This window comes from Colletotrichum orchidophilum, assembly GCF_001831195.1.
Source record: "Colletotrichum orchidophilum strain IMI 309357 chromosome Unknown Scaffold_70.1, whole genome shotgun sequence".
Taxonomy (NCBI): domain Eukaryota; kingdom Fungi; phylum Ascomycota; class Sordariomycetes; order Glomerellales; family Glomerellaceae; genus Colletotrichum; species Colletotrichum orchidophilum.
This window is the reverse complement of record NW_019173026.1, coordinates 1-16,602: the sequence shown is the minus strand read 5'-3', so window position 1 is coordinate 16,602 and position 16,602 is coordinate 1. Positions and strand designations below refer to the sequence as shown.

The following is a 16,602-nucleotide window of genomic DNA, read 5'->3' as shown; positions in this document are numbered from 1 at the left end:
TCTCACGGGAAGGTTGAAACAGGAAGAGGCACGGGTGAACAGGATTGAGTGGTCTCGCAGGCGCCGGCCGGGCATGCGGCCTACTTTCCTGGTCTTGGCCTCCTAGACAACCCTGGCCAAATGAACAAGGGATCTCGAAAAGAACCTTGACCAGCCATTTAGCTGCCGTCTTCCCGCCCAAAAGGGGCCCGCATTCTGGCAGCTTGACTGAGCTTAAAGACGCCCGGCGGCGGGGAAATCAGACCACTTCTGGCCACGGCCGAAATTGCCACGCGACTACACAGTAGAGATCTTGAACGGGGGACGGGGGCAGTTCGGATGTCTTCCGTCTACTCCGCCTTCAAGCCTACATTAGGCAAAAGAACTTCAGCATGTTCGAAAAGTGTTACCTATTAATACCGTAGTTGAGTCATTGTTCCCGAGAAGAGACACATGACAACTTAAAGGATTCATCTATGTATGCCCGATTAAGTGAGTAAGCTTCCTCCAGTATGCATAATTATACAAACGCATGTATTAAGAACGCGTCTATCGACCAACGACAGTAGTACAACCCGTCCAGAGCTGGTGCCGCTGCCGCGAGGCCAAAGTCGATGCGACTCTGCCGGCTGCGTGCTGGTTAAGAGGGCGGATCGTGGCACACCCGGATTTCCCTCTTTTCCGTGGGGGGCCGCTCTTGGACTGCTCTGTATGGTTGTCACCCGCAGCGGATGTCCAATAATAGAAGCGAGTGTGATTGTGGCTGCATGCGCCAACCATCGTCCACTTAGCACGGTCGAGAAGGTAACTTCCCGTCTGGTGTTCGCGAACACCTCCATCTCGACGGCGACTAATTGGTGAGTTTTGGGAGGATGGTTCGAACAAAGTTGCTGATATATCGGTGTATTTTGACATCGCGTCAATTATTGCATCAGTCATCACCATTATTATGTATACTAGTTACTGTGGGCTCATACTCCCAGACACTGAGCTATATAATAGGCACTCACTCCCTGCTCGTTTTCACTTCCCTGAAGACGAAGTCACTTCCAGAAGAAATCCATCTATAATGTCCATCTTTTTTTCTGCCCTCACATAAGTTTTGCCCGCATCGGGAAGACATGGATTGCAAGGATAGGATGCGGCAGCCGTCTTCCGCCATCCTCTTGACACACCGAGAAAGCTTCACTGCTTCTTAATTTTTACTCAATCACAGATTTGCCGGAGTCATGTTTACCAACCCTCATGCGAGTCACCTCTTGCACGCCTGACATTTGTCTAGTCACGGCCAGATCCTGTGCTACGGAAACGAGGCCGCTCGTGGTACTGGATACAATTCCAGGAAAAACCTCAGCTTCGTTTGCGTGCCCTGCTGCGGTGTTCCAGCCACCGGATCCTTGCATGATTGTTTAGAGTCAGCTTTAATCTCAAGAAGGTATCCCGTCATCAAACCAGTGCAACAGCAAGCCTGAGCCACGGCCTTCGAACTTGTTTGGCTTTGCGGTCCTCTCCTGCACGAAAAGTCGATCTGGTAGAAACTTCGATGATTCTGTTGCCCTGCTCTGTGGACATTATCCAAGACACCTGCTCACTTCCTCCCGTACGCATGGCTTCCGCGAAGTTGGTCTACATCGAGATGTGCTATCAAGTGTTGCACTGGATCACAAACAGTCAGTGCGTGCTTGTGATTCGGACGAGATGGAATTCCTCCTGGCAGATCCTTCTCATAACCACACGTGGCGGAAACCTGTTCTGGGCCCAAAAGACCGTTGCACGGAATCTATCTCAAGCTCGTCCGGGACACGAAACCCCAAATCCCATATTGACTCCCTTCCCGTCAGGGCAAGAGATGCATGATTGGCAGCTTGAGTCTACTCGCAGTTTGTTTTGACTGGCTCGTTGAAGCCCAGAAGGCGGAGCTGCTTCGGCCGCTTCGCGGTGTTTGTGTCTCTATCCTTCCGGAACCGTATAGACTATTGCCTAGAGAGTACCTGTTTGTGTCGCACGTCAGAAACTGACAAGCTTCACAATCAGAACTTTTGCTGGTAGAAACAAGCTGAACTACCTTACTATCGTGAGACGTTCCGACCACATGGCTGTTGATGAGCATACGGTGACTCCGACTTACAATGATTGGAACTTCTGCGCGGTCGAGGCTATTTAAGAGGTAGCCCTTACCACCATCATTACCATCATCAATACAAGGTCCATCCGCAGTATCTCATCTTGTCTACACGATCGGAAAACGAAATGAGCCTCAAGTCAGCCATCGTCGTCTTCGCCACGTTCGCCTTCCGGGCCCTTGCATCCCCGGCCGAGCCGCCCCAGCCCCAGAACCCCGAAGACTGGTCCCTCCTGAATTTCCGGCGTACCTGCGCTGCGGATCAGAGCAGGTGCAGCTACACCTTCCTCGTGTCCGAAGACCCAACCAAGGTGCCCAAGTACTGCAACTTTGACATCGACGCCGCCGGCGGTCTCCCCGCGTACCAGACCGACTTCTCGTCTCTCAAGTGCCCCGGTGTGCCCGAGTATACGATCAATGGCGGCTGGGACGAGCAAGGTTTCATCACATTGACGGTGATCAACGATCCGAGAAAACTCCTGTCCTTTTTCGCCTTCCGGGATGATGAGCTATGGGCTGGTGAGCCGGCCACACCCCAAACGTCCAAGGTCTTCATCTACCCGATGCCAGCCAAGCGAGAGGTCGAGGCCAGGGAAGAGGAGACTGGCCTGGCATATGCCTCGAGCTGGAAGATTCTGGATCTCATCAGATGTGAGTTGTTCGGGTTTCACTGATTTCTTGTCAACAGTTCTCTAACGAAGTTCTGAAGATGAATTTAACCGAGGAGCCCCTTACACCGACGCACTGATCATGTCCTTCGGCATCCAGAGCGGCCACAATCCGATCGAGACCTGCCACATCGTTACTCCTCTTTTCGAAGGTATTCAGCCCCTTGGTATGAGTTTCGCCAACGTAGCCTGTAAGTACGGTGGTTGGACGGCATCCTGGGGTCACAACGAGACCACGGACGAGGCGGTGATGACCTTGATAAAGTAAGCTATGATCCTCCCTTTTCTGTTTTGTAAAAAACTGATATCATTGGCAGTGCAAACCATGACAGGATTGCATACTTTGGTTTCAACGAAGTCAGCACCCACATCATTCTTGGCGACAACGGACCTAGACCCGTCTCCTCGTTCTAGAGGCAAAACTATGTTGAGACTGATGTCATCTTTTACAAGTCGGCAAACTTGCTGACGATATCGATGGGATCCAAATGGGAATGCATGACTGTTGAAATTCCTTGGATATGTGTTGTGAAATTCATTTCTTCGTGTAGACATTGAACCCACACGCGCTAGTATAGGGAATAGGCAATTGAGAAAATTTGTTTGCGAAATAGATAAAGAATATCAAGACTTGATTTTCCACCATTTAGAGCTCTGATTTCATAGGTACTTTGAAGGAATGGATATTCACTTGCAGACACACGATAGAATGACATTTCTTGTGGTGATTATCATATAAGAGCGTTATCATCCACTTCGCGAGTACTCGGGGCCGCTGATTAACATACCGAAAGGCCTCCGCCTAATCATTGTCTCTTCTTCAGAGCAAGATGAAACAAGCGAAGACTTCTCGCAGCTTTGGATTCGATGTGTTTCATAAACGGAGCTGACCAACAGCGTGTAAGAATCAAGGCGCCAGCGATACGGAGCATCTAGCGGTGACGACCACCTCGCGGCCACTCGGCCTTGGCCATCCTACTGCTGATGGTAGGCAAGAGAGACGGGCTACGCGCCTTTTAGGCGCCAGGTTCGGGAGGGCGCCTGATCATAAGTCGGACTCTTCCACCATGACTTCGTCAGATTGGACAGACATGGAGATGGCTTCCCCGCTAAATCCACACAGCTGGTAAGCCCCTCGACCCCAACTGCCACGCTATGGTTGTCAGCAGTTGTGGGCCACTTCAGTCTCGAAAGATTAGCATGTTCCAAGCGACCCTGTTCGGCAAATGACACCAGTGCCATGGTTGGCCGAGCATCTCGATGCGACTTTGCAGACGTGATTGACCGGTGTGAAGCGGTGGGACGCATACTCCTGCTCGTGATCACTCTGCAGTTGTGATTGCGCTCTTGTTCAGGGAATGCTGCCAATCGCTAGGTATGCTGTGTGGCCCGAAAGATTCTTCAAGACGTTCGAGGGATGTTCAACACAGAAAACATAACAAATTCAACGAAAGATACTCGGATCAGCAGAGATATCTTAAACAATCAAGCTGTACGATGGTGTATTATTCAACAAAACCGATGAACATCGTGAGGTGGAAAATGCTTGCAGAAGAGCCCACGTGAACAGTGTCTCCTTCGGGCGCAATCAACCAGACCCGATCCAATGTGTTCACTATTTGTGCTGACGTTGTTCAGGGAACCTAAGCAATGCTCAGTGGTAGAAAAAGGGGGAGTCCACGACGCGGTTGCTCCCGGAACAGGAAGAAATTCGCCCTACCATGATACGACAACACACTGGGCACAAGATCGTCACTTGGGCCTAGCCTGTTGGCGCAACGGCAGAAGCGCGCATGGAGATGTCACACATGAGTGGGCGATGTGGGCTGGCACTTTGTGGGGAGGAAGAGCATCAGCCTGTGGCAAGCCTGAAGGGCAGCCCGAATGAAATGGGAGGCTGGTTTGTGCCCTGCCTAGGATAGCCTAGTGCCAGGGAGGATGCAGATTGGGTGATCGGCCATTGGTTCCAACCGTCGAATAGCTGCAGTTACTACGACCAAACCCCTGTCTTCAGCGAGCGGCAAACGTCGTCTTCCTGTTGGTTGTCATCTATCACCAACACCATATGCTCCAGAGTCGCAATAGGTCGGCCGGTGTTGGGCCATGGCTCGTAGCGTTACCCTCGTGGCTCCTCGCAAACTTCCGAGCCCCCCTCTTCTGCTCTGTCTAATCCCCATATACCGCCTTGAGCGCACAAGATTTCCCGCTTTGGGGTGCGCTAAACTTTGATCCCTCTCCTCGGCCCCATAATCTCTCATCACCTCTCCTCTCAGTGTAGGGTATTCTTCTTCTATCTTGAATGTCGTCGCCACTGCCTACCGAGTTACACATACCCAGAGCAGCGAAACGTACGGTCGGTCGAGGGGATTCTGATTATAGGAGATTCGACCGGATTGTTGTTTCGCTGCGCCCGCCATTAATACGCTCTGACAATGAGGATCGGCTGTCTTCAATTTGCTCCCCAGGTGGGCGATGTTGACAATAATCTCAACCGCGCCGACTCAGTCTTGAGCAAAGCGAACCCCAACGATCTCGACATTCTCGTACTGCCTGAGCTGGCTTTCTCAGGTAAGTCAATAGTCATTCGGTTCCCATAGCGAAAAGCGCGGTGGAGGCTGACATAACTTTCAGGATACAACTTCAAGTCGTTGCAACACATCTCACCCTTTCTCGAGCATTCCGGCTCCGGCATTACCTCTCTCTGGGCTCGAACCACAGCCCTCAAATACAACTGCAATGTTGTCGTTGGCTACCCGGAAAAGGTCGACGTGTCTGACAACTGGCCAACTAGTCCTGAGTACTACAATTCAGCAATTGTGGTCAACGGGGATGGAGAGACGATAGCCAACTATAGGAAGACATTCCTTTACTACACTGATGAGACATGGGCTTTGGAGGGTCAGGGGTTCTTCGATGGCTTCATCCCCGGGCTGGGAAATGCCTCGATGGGTATTTGTGAGTCTTCCTTTCACAACCACCAATCACTGAAGTACTGCTAACTAGGTATAAAACTAAAGGCATGGACCTGAAGTAAGCAAGGTCATTTCTCGTCTCTTTTTTTGATAGAATACTGACACCTCATAGTCCGTACAAGTTCGAAGCACCCTGGCACGAATTTGAATTCGCCTTCCATGTACTCGAGTGTGAGTCCAATGTGGTGATCCTGTCGATGGCATGGATGACACGTGAGGATGGGCGCATGTTTAGTCGCATGCCTAATGAACCTGACATGGACACATTGACTTATTGGGTCACTCGATTGGAGCCTCTCATAAGGTCAGAAAACGGCGACGAGGTTATAGTCATCTTCTGCAACAGAACTGGTATCGAGGATGAGGCTGTCTATGCCGGCACGAGTGCCGTAATTGGCATTCAGGATGGCGAGGTCAAAATCTATGGTCTACTCGGCCGAGGTTCGAAGGACTTGTTAGTCGTCGACACCAACAATGGGCCTTACGCCAAGCTTGTTCACCGCCCCGAACCCAACCATCCATCAGTCCTACACGGAGAGTTGGAGAAGATGAACCCGTCTCCTGCATCCAGCACAACGCCTGGGTACGAAGGCTCTCAATTGTCTCAGCCCAGCCAATCGCAGCCGAACGATGCGGCAAACACGCCGACGGACTCGAAAAAGAATTCGCCTGGAAAGCCACCTTCCGTTGTTTCTCTCAAAGACTCAGTGGCAGCGAGGAGAGTGAGACCGTCGCCGCAGATCCAGATTCCTTCTTTGCAGAACTCCACAGGAGCCCTCAGTCTGGACAGCCCAAGCCTACCGACTCCCACTGCGCCTAGTCCCACGCCACTTTCAATTCGACCGAAGCTGGTTATCCCACAATCTCCGTCATCTCAAATTTGGCAGTCGTTCAGTCCTGTTCCCCAGAGTACGCAATCAACACATTCGGTCCGCTCACTACTCTCCGACCATTCCGTCGCATCGAATGGTAGGGCGCCTGCAGACAGCACTCCTTATCCAGACAGCGCTCAACCTCTGAGCGGATATCCTAGGTTTCCGGAGAGGATGATTTATGACGGTCAGGTTGTGATTGCTCAGGGCCCTTACAGCCCCATCACTTCGACAGGCAGCCAGTCTCCCATGTCGCCTCGTTACTTCTGGCGACCTTCGGACACTCTCCTGAAGACACCCATGGAGCCACGTGGATGGTCAGCTGCTCCGGAGTCGCCGATCATGAGGCATGCTCCTTCATCGACCTATCAGAATCTTTCACTCTGGTCACAGCATGATCCGCTAGCACGTTCCCACAGTTCCAATACTGTCCGAACTGCCGTCACGGCAGTAACAGCGAAAAGGGATGAGCCGAATGTGAGGAAGCAGAAGACGGCCGACTCAGCTCGAGGCAAGAACTCTCAGCCGCCGAAATCAAGAAGTCCAAGCAAGTCGCGCAGCGAAGAATTCTCAGCAGCCACGAATGGAGCCACCCAAACAACATCTAGTCGTGATGCTACTCCTGCCCGTCCCTCGTCTCCAAAGTCTCGTCACGCTAGTCGATCTAGACTGCGCAATCGCTCCGATTCAGCACTGGCTCTTCGTGAGCAGGCCGTGGAAATTTCTCAACACTTGGAGAACATTTCCAAAAGAGCAGAATCAGTGAACCGGGACCGAAACTCCCCGAATGACGCTGAGGTTGTTCAAGTTGATCGCCCGCCCTCTCCGAAATCTCGCAACTGTAGTCGCAGCCGCCCTGCGAGAAGACAGTCTTCAATTCTGATCGCGGCAAGTCCTAGCATTTTCCCAGACGAGTTTACTCGGCCAGCGTCCACTGCCATGGTGGAAGGTCCCAAGATCGAACACTCACGGTCCATGTCGAGATCGGGACATCATGCAAGAAGCGAGTCTATCACCAAAGGGGGCAGGGCCGCCTCGAAGGATACACATACTCGAGCGCGAACCCCGGCAATCGATGGCAAAGTCCCGAACCGGCCTGCCTCTCGCACGGCGAGTCGAGGCCGTCAACCCGGACCAGTGTTCTCGCCACCCAAGATGTCGCCAAGTGGGAGACCCCCATCGGCCAGGGGAATGTCAGCCAATCATGCCGATCCTGTGAATAGAAAACAAGGACCATCGGTATCTAATGCTTCTTCCACGTCTCCTGGGGTTGTTCCCGTAGGATTCGATAAGATTGAAGCAGTTCTTCACCCCAACTGTCCAGTGCACGGACGACATTCGACAAGCGGCGTCCGGCCCACAGAAAATGCAGCGGCTCAAGAGCACAACGAGCCATTTGACTTGGCACTCAGGAGGTCCCTCTCAACCCCAGCTACAGCAAACAACAGTACGGTTCAGTTTGGGTCGCTAGAGAGCAGCAAAATTTCACACAACCCTCGGGTTTCAACTGTTGCCAATACTCCGCCGAGCGATGTGTCATCGCTATCTGAGACGGTCGGGACGGTCTCGACAACCAGCCGTTCACCTTCTACACCGTTTTTTGAGCCAAAGACGCCGACTGCCATGGTGATCATTCGTGACTTGGAGGACGCGGCGTTTGGAATAGCTAGCCCGGAGAAAGAGAGTGGCTTGGCGGAGTTGAGGTGCGTGGATAGAAACATGGGAGTTTCTGCTGTTGCTTAGATCTACACAACCTCATGGCATGACGATGTTTTTTCTTTATTCTTTTTTTCCCCCGAATAGGGATGTCATTTCAAGCTGGGAGTCAGGTTTCATCAATATGTGCTTTTATAGCGCCGGCGCGAAGAGGGAACTCATCAGGAAAGGTAATGACTGAATGGCTAAGGTTCGAAAACGGGGCATGATATGGAAGACGGTCAGTATACTGGATGAGACCGGTCTACCTAGAGCGTGTTGAATTTTGTGGCGTTTGAACGTTCTTTGTTCGTCCCATTCCCTTTGTTTTCTTAGTAAGAAACTCGTTGGTAAACAGTCTTGTTGCCGACAGTAGTGGTGTGGTCATGGCCAACTTGGCATTCGTCTTTTACCTCAATATTGACCTGTTCTTAATGACCGTTGTGCCAGTTCTGTCGGACGAACAAGTTGTGGCCTCTTGGCAGCAGCTTTGGGTCTACGTCAACGTTCTAGTAGACAAGAGCAAATTACTCGGCACCGTTAATTGCGAAGACCAAGTTACCGCGCTTCTGCAAGGCTCCCGACTTATGAGATCTGCAATAAGCCAAGCAGCTTTCGATCTGAGCGGCGCTTCCGGACCAGAAAGCCCCCTGTCATGGCGGCTGAGTGATGTTGCCGAGGCCATTCGGGTCAAGCAGCAGCGCTCAGTGGAGCGATGATCAGGCCGACAGCAGCGTTATGGTATGCAGCGCCGCTGAGATGCATGAGGTTATCGTGTGTTTGCTTAACGGACCTGCCTTTGAGCTTCACAACCGCAACCAACAGGCACATCTTTCAACATACAACACAGCTAGACCGGGATAACCAAGAAATATGTACCTTCAGGGCGCTAGGCCGTCCAACGGGCCTCACCTGGTAGAAGGCGGTATCCAATGAGCAATCGGATGAGCAGTTCCACCCCGAAGTGATTGCTGAGGTGTGAAATAGGACAGGGATTCTTGCATCTAAGCACTGTCGTACTGGGCGATAGCTGCATTCTGAGTGGCTGGGAGGAGGCAGCTTGTCTGCACGCCACTTTCCACCTCGGCGCTAGGAGGACCAGCAACGACGAGCGATCCGTCCCCGAGTCCCCACTCTCCCCGGCCGGGTCAGCGGTGTGAACAGATGGGACCATTACCTTTGGCCACTCAGCACAACCTAACTCATCTTTCAACAATCTGGTGCGGACGGGCCGTTGGTGAAGAACCGAAGAGGGAGGGCATAGGTATTCCCCCTCATGGTTCTGTACAATGTCTGGCAGACGGTGGTGCCCTCCCGCCATCGCTGTGCCACCCCCAAACGAGCGTGTCCCTCTTCGTTCGGACCCCAATCACACTCTACACCAACAAGATGCAGATGCAGTCGTGCTCCATCCAACTGAGCGGGTGTGTCTCTCGCGCCGACCTGCCACCTCTCGTCACAATCACACTTTCTCCACCTTCTCTCTTGCAAACACCGAAACACATATGAGGCGTGGTTTCGCATGGCTCGCGATCTCTCATCACGCCTCGTCACATCGGAAGCGTTTCTGGAGCTACCTTAGTCGTGCTAGTATCTCAGCGACTATACCGCCATACTTAAGTTTCCACAAAGCCCTGTCAGACCCCGTTCGCCCCCGGAGGCATGTAAGACAGGCATCTCGACAGCGATTGACCTCCGAGCAAAGCTCTTTCGTGCGTTGCGGCAGCCTGCCCTGTTGGCAACACTTCCGGTTCCACCGGCGAACTCCAGTATCAAAATCACCCTCGCTTTTTCTCTCCAAAATGCGTCCCGCAACGGGTGCCCTTGTGCTAGGCCTTGGCCTCAGCCGGGTGTCGGCTCTCCACGTGGCTGATGGTTCACCTTGCGAGACACTATGCGGCAACGTACTCGATGCGACGACAAAGAATGACGTTGTCTGCGACGAGCACTCGTACTCCAGCAGCGCGGCCGGCTCTGTCTACCAGCAATGCTTGTCTTGCGAGTTGTCCAGTGATTATGCGACTAGCAGCAACGAGACAGACACGCAATGGGCATTGTGTAGGTGCATGGTCTAGTTTCCAGAACGAAAGGGAAGCTGACCTCGTCTGTATAGATAATCTCCGATACGCCATTTCCTACTGTACTTTTGGATTTCCAGAGAACCCAGCCGTCGGGTCAAACCCGTGTCTCACGAGGTATGTCTGGCGTTGAATCTGCCAACTGTGACTTTTAGTAACCATCGAACAGGACTGCATGTGAGCCGCTGCAGAGAGCAATCGAATATAGTAATTTGGCTTCCAACGTTTCCGAGTTTGAGTACTGCAATGACTGGAACCATAACCAGGTCGCTGGCTGCTCAAATTGTCTCCGTGCAGGAGACAACAATTACATGACTAACTGTAGGTACCACAACGGCCATGCTGACGATCTTTGACTGACAAGCTCCCAGTTCTCACCATCTTGGATGCGGGCTGCCAACAGAAACCCGCTCCCGGCTCCACAGTCTCTATTGACGGTTCTCCTTTCTCGAAAACCCGAGTCAACATCACTGAGCCGACACCTACCAATACGTACGTGTCAAACTACAATAGCGGACCCATCAGCCTGGGCGGCAAAGTCGGCATTGCCATCGGAGGTTTTGTTCTCCTTCTTGTCGTCGCTGGGTTCTGCATTGTGTGGAACGGGAAGAGGAGGCGTAGAGCATTCTTGAAGACGCTCGAAATGAAACAGCAGGGCGGCGGCGGTCGCTCCGGATGGCCAACGCCGCTTAACACTACCGGCATGGGCGGCACTCCCCTTAGCCAGAAGCCTCTGCGAACCTGGGACGCCTCGCCGCAGAGCCAAGGGCCCTCTCATGGATGGGACGACTCACCGATGAGTGCCAACGGGGAACAACCTTACACGAGGTACTTCTCGCCATACTCGTCCCAATATAACAGCCCAGTCAGTGGCGCTGAGGCACCTGCCATGCAATGGCCGGCGAACGATGCGAAGCCCCAAAGACAACCTCAAGAGATTGGTCTCGCACTCGGTGGAAGCGGGCAGGAACAGAAATGGAACGACTCGAAAGGAAAAGAGCGATCAGAGTCATACGAGATGAGAGACGTCGAGCCCGAGTGGGATGCTCGACAGAGATACCCGAGCCCGCCCAATATCCAGCAGCCTGCGCACACGGTATACGCCGAGCACAACCCGGCGGCCTACCACGGCCTGACAGAGGAGGATCTTCGAAGAGGGTACGCTCTCTAAGTCGCAGTGTGCACGGTACTGAGGGTATCGTAAGATGGAATATGTCGCTCCTTCTGCATCCAATGTTGTTTTGCTTGAGCGGGAGTTTGGAGTCGATGATACCGATCTATTAGCATCGGCTTTGAGGCTTGATAGCAGAACAAGCCTACCAGCGATAAACCTGAAATATTGCTAGAAATACAGTTTCATAATTGACGTCAAAACACATCAGTGCCAAGTTAGCTGTGTGTGGTCGTGTTCCTTAAGTTGAGCCTGTCGTCGCTGGTCCCATTTTCTTTGTGAATCGTGCATGATAACGATAACAAGCCAACTTTTGGGTCGTTCTTTCGTTCCATGTTTTTTAACCAGACGGCTGGTCCCTGGTCGAGGAAGGCGGAACGGTGCAAGGCGCGTCCGCTTTGTGGCTAGGCGTCGCAGCGTGACCAATTGCATTCGCTCAATGGCTGATGCACGCCACATTGTGGATCCAGACGGATTTTTTTGGCAGCTTCCACCCCACAGCCAGAGAAAAAAAATTTGGACTGAGAAGCTTCAAGTCCTCCAACACCACGAGACCTTCCATTCCGACGTTCGCGAGCCAACGTCAGACACCCATTGCACCTGCAACGCCTTTGTCGTTTTGGTACAATTCGGAAACAATGGCCATGGAGATTGTCAAGCACGGCGAGGAGGAGGAGTTCGCCATCAAGCCTCAGGCCTCTGTCCCTCACCTGGACACGAGCAGCTGGCCTCTGTTGCTCAAGAACTACGACAAGCGCAAGTTTTCCTCCCCTTGGACTTGAGCGACCGCTCGTATAGATCATCAAAACCAGGCGACTGACTAGGCTTTTGCAGTTCTCGTCCGGACGGGTCACTTCACCCCCATTCCGGCAGGATGCAGCCCTCTGAAGAGAGACATCAAGTCGTACATCTCTTCCGGTGTCATCAACCTCGACAAGCCCTCCAACGTATGTCCTCGTAGCTGCGATATGTCTAGGTGTGCGGTCATGCATGCTAACTGTTGAATAGCCCAGTTCCCACGAGGTTGTCGCTTGGGTCAAGCGTATTCTTCGGTATGCAATTCCCATTTCCTCGTTCTTTTGTTTGCGCAGCAATGCCCCGCGCCCAATCGTGCGATTAGCCCCCCGACATCGAAGACGATATTCTCTACGGCAATGTTCTACAGGAAAGCTCAGCATCAATGGCGGTGCCTGGCCAGCGAATTCCGATGACGACAGATGCACTTTGCAGAGTGTTCTACACGATGCGGTCAAAGACTTCCCTGAAGGACAACTCCCAACGAACTTACGAGCCGATGGTCATGGCCTTAACGGAAACAATGCAACACATTCTGGCATGTCATTTTGGAAGAACTACAAACTGCCATGGGAAGGCATGCTTCGCAAGACATTCGTCAGAACTCGTTTGCCCGGACCACCGTGGGACTGCGGCGTCTTGGGACAGTGGATGCTGCCATTGCCGTCTGTCAACTAGGAACACACGCGATCGAACAACTTCGAGGGGCATTCGCTTATTATTCAGAATACTATTGGTTTTGTTGAGAATACGTCGCTAACCAATTTTTTCTGATGCGCAGCGTTGAGAAGACTGGTCACAGCGGTACCCTTGATCCCAAGGTCACTGGTGAGTCGCGTTCCCACATAACTGTCTCGAACGTGTTTTGCTAACTTTCTCAGGTTGTTTGATTGTTTGGTTAGCAATAACCCACCGAAATCTGATGGAGGTTTCTGCGAGAGAATTGCCACTGACGAACCTCCAGCGTCGACCGTGCCACCAGACTCGTCAAGTCCCAGCAGTCGGCTGGTAAGGAGTATGTTGCCGTCATCCGCCTTCATGACAAGCTTCCCGGCGGCAAGGTCCAGTTCGCCCGCGCTCTGGAGAGTGAGTTGGTTCGAAATCTGTCGCAACTGCCAAAAATATTCTGACTCGCGATGCAGCTTTGACTGGTGCCCTCTTCCAGCGCCCTCCTTTGATCTCTGCCGTCAAGCGTCAGTTGCGTATCCGTACCATTCACGAGAGCAAGCTCATCGAGTTTGACAACGTACGTCGATCTACTCCAACATTGGAACAACTGCTGACCGTGTCTGAATCATAGGATCGCCACCTCGGTGTCTTCTGGGTTTCCTGCGAAGCTGGAACCTACATCCGTACCCTCTGCGTCCATCTCGTACGTCACATTCAATGCCGTTCATTCAGCCTAGTTCAGATTGCTTACATGGATTAGGGTCTTTTGCTGGGTGTCGGAGGCCACATGCAGGAGCTCCGAAGAGTGCGCAGTGGTGCCATGGGCGAGAGCAAGGAGATGGTTACTCTGCACGACGTGCTTGATGCTCAGTGGACGATGGACAACACCAGGGATGAGTCTTACCTGCGCAAGGTCATCTCTCCTCTGGAGACTCTTCTCACTGGCTACAAGCGTATTGTGGTCAAGGACAGTGCTGTAAGTAATCCTTTGCAACCCCTCTCTAGACCCCTCACGGTCGATGCGGCTTTGTGGACAATGTCTCAGTCGTTGACACATGAATCGCCGTTGCATCTGATATTGACGTACTTCACAGGTCAACGCTGTCTGCTACGGTGCTAAGCTTATGCTTCCCGGTCTTCTGAGATACGGTGAGTTGTCAACCCCACGATGCCACATATGATTGACATGCTGATCCGTTTTTAAGAGTCCGAAATTGAGGTTCACGACGAGGTTGTTCTCATGACCACCAAGGGTGAGGCCATCGCTCTCGGCATTGCCCAAATGTCCACCGTCGAGATGTCGACATGCGGTATGATTCACTTGCTCATTGCAACCCAATGACTTCGACTAATGGAATACAGATCACGGTGTTGTTGCCAAGGTCAAGAGATGCATCATGGAGCGCGACCTGTACCCCAGAAGATGGGGTCTCGGTCCCCTCGCCTCGGAGAAGAAGAAGATGAAGGCCGATGGCAAGCTCGACAAGTACGGCCGCCCCAACGAGGCCACTCCCGCCAAGTGGGTATCCGAGTATAAGGATTTTGGTGCTCCTGCTGGTGAGGCTGCGGCTGCATCGGCGGCTCCAGCCACTCCCCAAAAGGCGGTGGAGACGACGACGGCAACTCCCAGCGTCGCAGTCACCCCTGCCAACGCCGAGGATGATGGCGAATCCAAGAAACGCAAGAAGCACGAGGGCGAGACACCTGACGAGAAGGCGGAGCGCAAGCGTCGGAAGGCTGAGAAGAAGGCGGCCAAGGCCGCGAAGAAGGCAGCCAAGGGTGAAGCTGACGACGATGACGACAGCGAATAAGCTCCTGCGAGCTTCCTCACCTCGATTGGCTAGATACCATGTGTTTGTTGGCAATGGTCGGTGGTTGGCTGTTGTATCATAAAAAAATGGCTTTGGCAAGTGGCGTTTGGCTCTGAATTTTCTCTGAACATAGTGCGGACTGGCTGGATAGGAGTAGATAGGTCCTATACGGAAAGAAAAAGCGACGACTACTACTGTCGCATCAGTTCACGTTTGAACCAGGCTGTTTCGACGTTATCGCAAACATTTCAGGAGCCGTTGAAGCACACGCAAAATGCTGGGTAGGGACTGACGTACTACCGGCAGCATCCCAGCGGGATTTCAGACTGCAGCACAGTCGGGACCCGGGCCAACGTGGATCTCGTCCGAACGAGTTTTGTTTGGAATCTCAGTCATAAGCAGCACCGATATACCTACATGTTCCGTCCTTCGTCCGAAGACAGGTTCCTTACCCATGAAAAAAAAGGTCAGGGAAGCATTGTCACCAAGCGTGTCTCAAGCCACATGCCTTGGCCAACCAAGGAAACAGCAGCAACTGCCACTGAACCCTCCTTGATGCCTTGTAGAATTGGGATAATGCAACCAAGAATACCGTGACCGGGTGTAATTACTGCAGGTGCGCACCCTGAGATGGCACTCGTGGCAGCACGTCACCCCCGCCTTTCTTTTCGTGTCTCGCTCCTACCACTCGACGTCTTGGGGTCTCCGAGGCACGTGTATGGACAGTATGGATGCACATCACCTCCCCTTCACAGCCCCTCTCCAGGTTGCAATGAATGCCGGCTGTTGCGCCTCATCCCTCACGCCCTGCTTCGCCTATGCCCGATCGGCGGGGCCGACACCGGCAGTCGAGGATCTCCCCGTCCACCAATCCCCCCGGTCACCGTCCATCGCCTTGGAAGGAGGGCCACCACCGTCATCCCGGTCAGCCAAAGTACATTTCTGTGGACCGTGGACTGTGGTCTGAACCCAACCTTAACATCGTAGAGCCTCCGGCCCATGACGCCGGAACCAGGGTCAACTCTAACTAAGGTAGCTTATGTGGCTGCGCTCTCGAGGAAGGCGGAAGACGGATGCCACATCCTATGCATGCACATCCTTTTCTTCGCCGACGTGGGCAAAATCCACGAGAGAGGAAGAGACAACAGAATGAATGGATTTCTTGGGCTGGAGCCTAATAGGATTTTAAATCTGACCCACCCGTCTGACGCGCGCCCAGCCCTGAGAGTGTAAAAAAGACTTTCTAGGCATGGAACGAGGAAGAGAGAATGGACGCCGAGAGAGGTTCTAGCTTCGGGTATCCGGTCGAGGAGCGCAAGTGTGAGAAGCTGCCACGTACTTCGAACCCCCCCCCCCCCCCCCCCCCCCCCCCCCCCCCCCCCCCCCCCCCCCCCCCCCCCCCCCCCCCCCCCCCCCCCCCCCCCCCCCCCCCCCCCCCCCCCCCCCCCCCCCCCCCCCCCCCCCCCCCACCCCCCCCCCCCCCCCCCCCCCCCCCCCCCCCCCCCCCCCCCCCCCCCCCCCCCCCCCCCCCCCCCCCCCCCCCCCCCCCCCCCGCCCCCCCCCCGCCCCGCCCCCCCCCCCACCCCCCTCTCGGACACTGTAGCCAATCCACACCGACCGGCAACACAAGCCACGAGGGCCAACCCACGTGCCGTCCACCCCCACGCGAGTGCCCCCCCTGACGCGGCCGAACGCATCAAGGCCAAGCTCACCGAGGCCTCGCGCGGCTACCCAAAGGACCGCGAGACCGTCAGCTGGTTCGTCATGCCG

The 16,602-nt window shown here is 53.6% G+C and overlaps 5 protein-coding genes across 5 annotated transcripts; all 5 read left to right on the top strand.

Annotated features, from left to right (window-relative positions):
- Positions 1 to 2,229: 2,229 nt before the first annotated feature.
- On the top strand, positions 2,230 to 3,183 carry CORC01_08278 (uncharacterized protein; the record flags this gene model as incomplete). Its single annotated transcript, XM_022619911.1, has 3 exons — positions 2,230 to 2,752; positions 2,811 to 3,033; positions 3,087 to 3,183. The coding sequence occupies 3 exons, from the start codon at positions 2,230 to 2,232 to the stop codon at positions 3,181 to 3,183; spliced, it is 843 nt and encodes a 280-aa protein (XP_022473515.1).
- A 2,018-nt stretch (positions 3,184 to 5,201) lies between these two features.
- CORC01_08277 (N-terminal amidase) lies at positions 5,202 to 8,356 on the top strand (the record flags this gene model as incomplete). Its single annotated transcript, XM_022619910.1, has 4 exons — positions 5,202 to 5,337; positions 5,401 to 5,724; positions 5,787 to 5,799; positions 5,854 to 8,356. 4 exons carry the CDS (start codon positions 5,202 to 5,204, stop codon positions 8,354 to 8,356), a joined length of 2,976 nt encoding a protein of 991 aa, XP_022473514.1.
- A 1,754-nt stretch (positions 8,357 to 10,110) lies between these two features.
- Positions 10,111 to 11,557, top strand: CORC01_08276 (uncharacterized protein; the record flags this gene model as incomplete). Its single annotated transcript, XM_022619909.1, has 4 exons — positions 10,111 to 10,366; positions 10,422 to 10,503; positions 10,556 to 10,707; positions 10,758 to 11,557. 4 exons carry the CDS (start codon positions 10,111 to 10,113, stop codon positions 11,555 to 11,557), a joined length of 1,290 nt encoding a protein of 429 aa, XP_022473513.1.
- Positions 11,558 to 12,195: 638 nt separating this feature from the next.
- Positions 12,196 to 14,832, top strand: CORC01_08275 (TruB family pseudouridylate synthase; the record flags this gene model as incomplete). Its single annotated transcript, XM_022619908.1, has 12 exons — positions 12,196 to 12,317; positions 12,438 to 12,504; positions 12,566 to 13,017; positions 13,134 to 13,180; positions 13,234 to 13,249; positions 13,317 to 13,438; positions 13,495 to 13,598; positions 13,653 to 13,724; positions 13,782 to 13,997; positions 14,116 to 14,170; positions 14,227 to 14,331; positions 14,384 to 14,832. The coding sequence occupies 12 exons, from the start codon at positions 12,196 to 12,198 to the stop codon at positions 14,830 to 14,832; spliced, it is 1,827 nt and encodes a 608-aa protein (XP_022473512.1).
- Positions 14,833 to 16,245: 1,413 nt separating this feature from the next.
- On the top strand, positions 16,246 to 16,599 carry CORC01_08274 (uncharacterized protein; the record flags this gene model as incomplete). Its single annotated transcript, XM_022619907.1, has 1 exon — positions 16,246 to 16,599. A coding segment is annotated over one exon (354 nt), but the record flags the coding sequence as incomplete, so codon positions are not given.
- Positions 16,600 to 16,602: the final 3 nt, after the last annotated feature.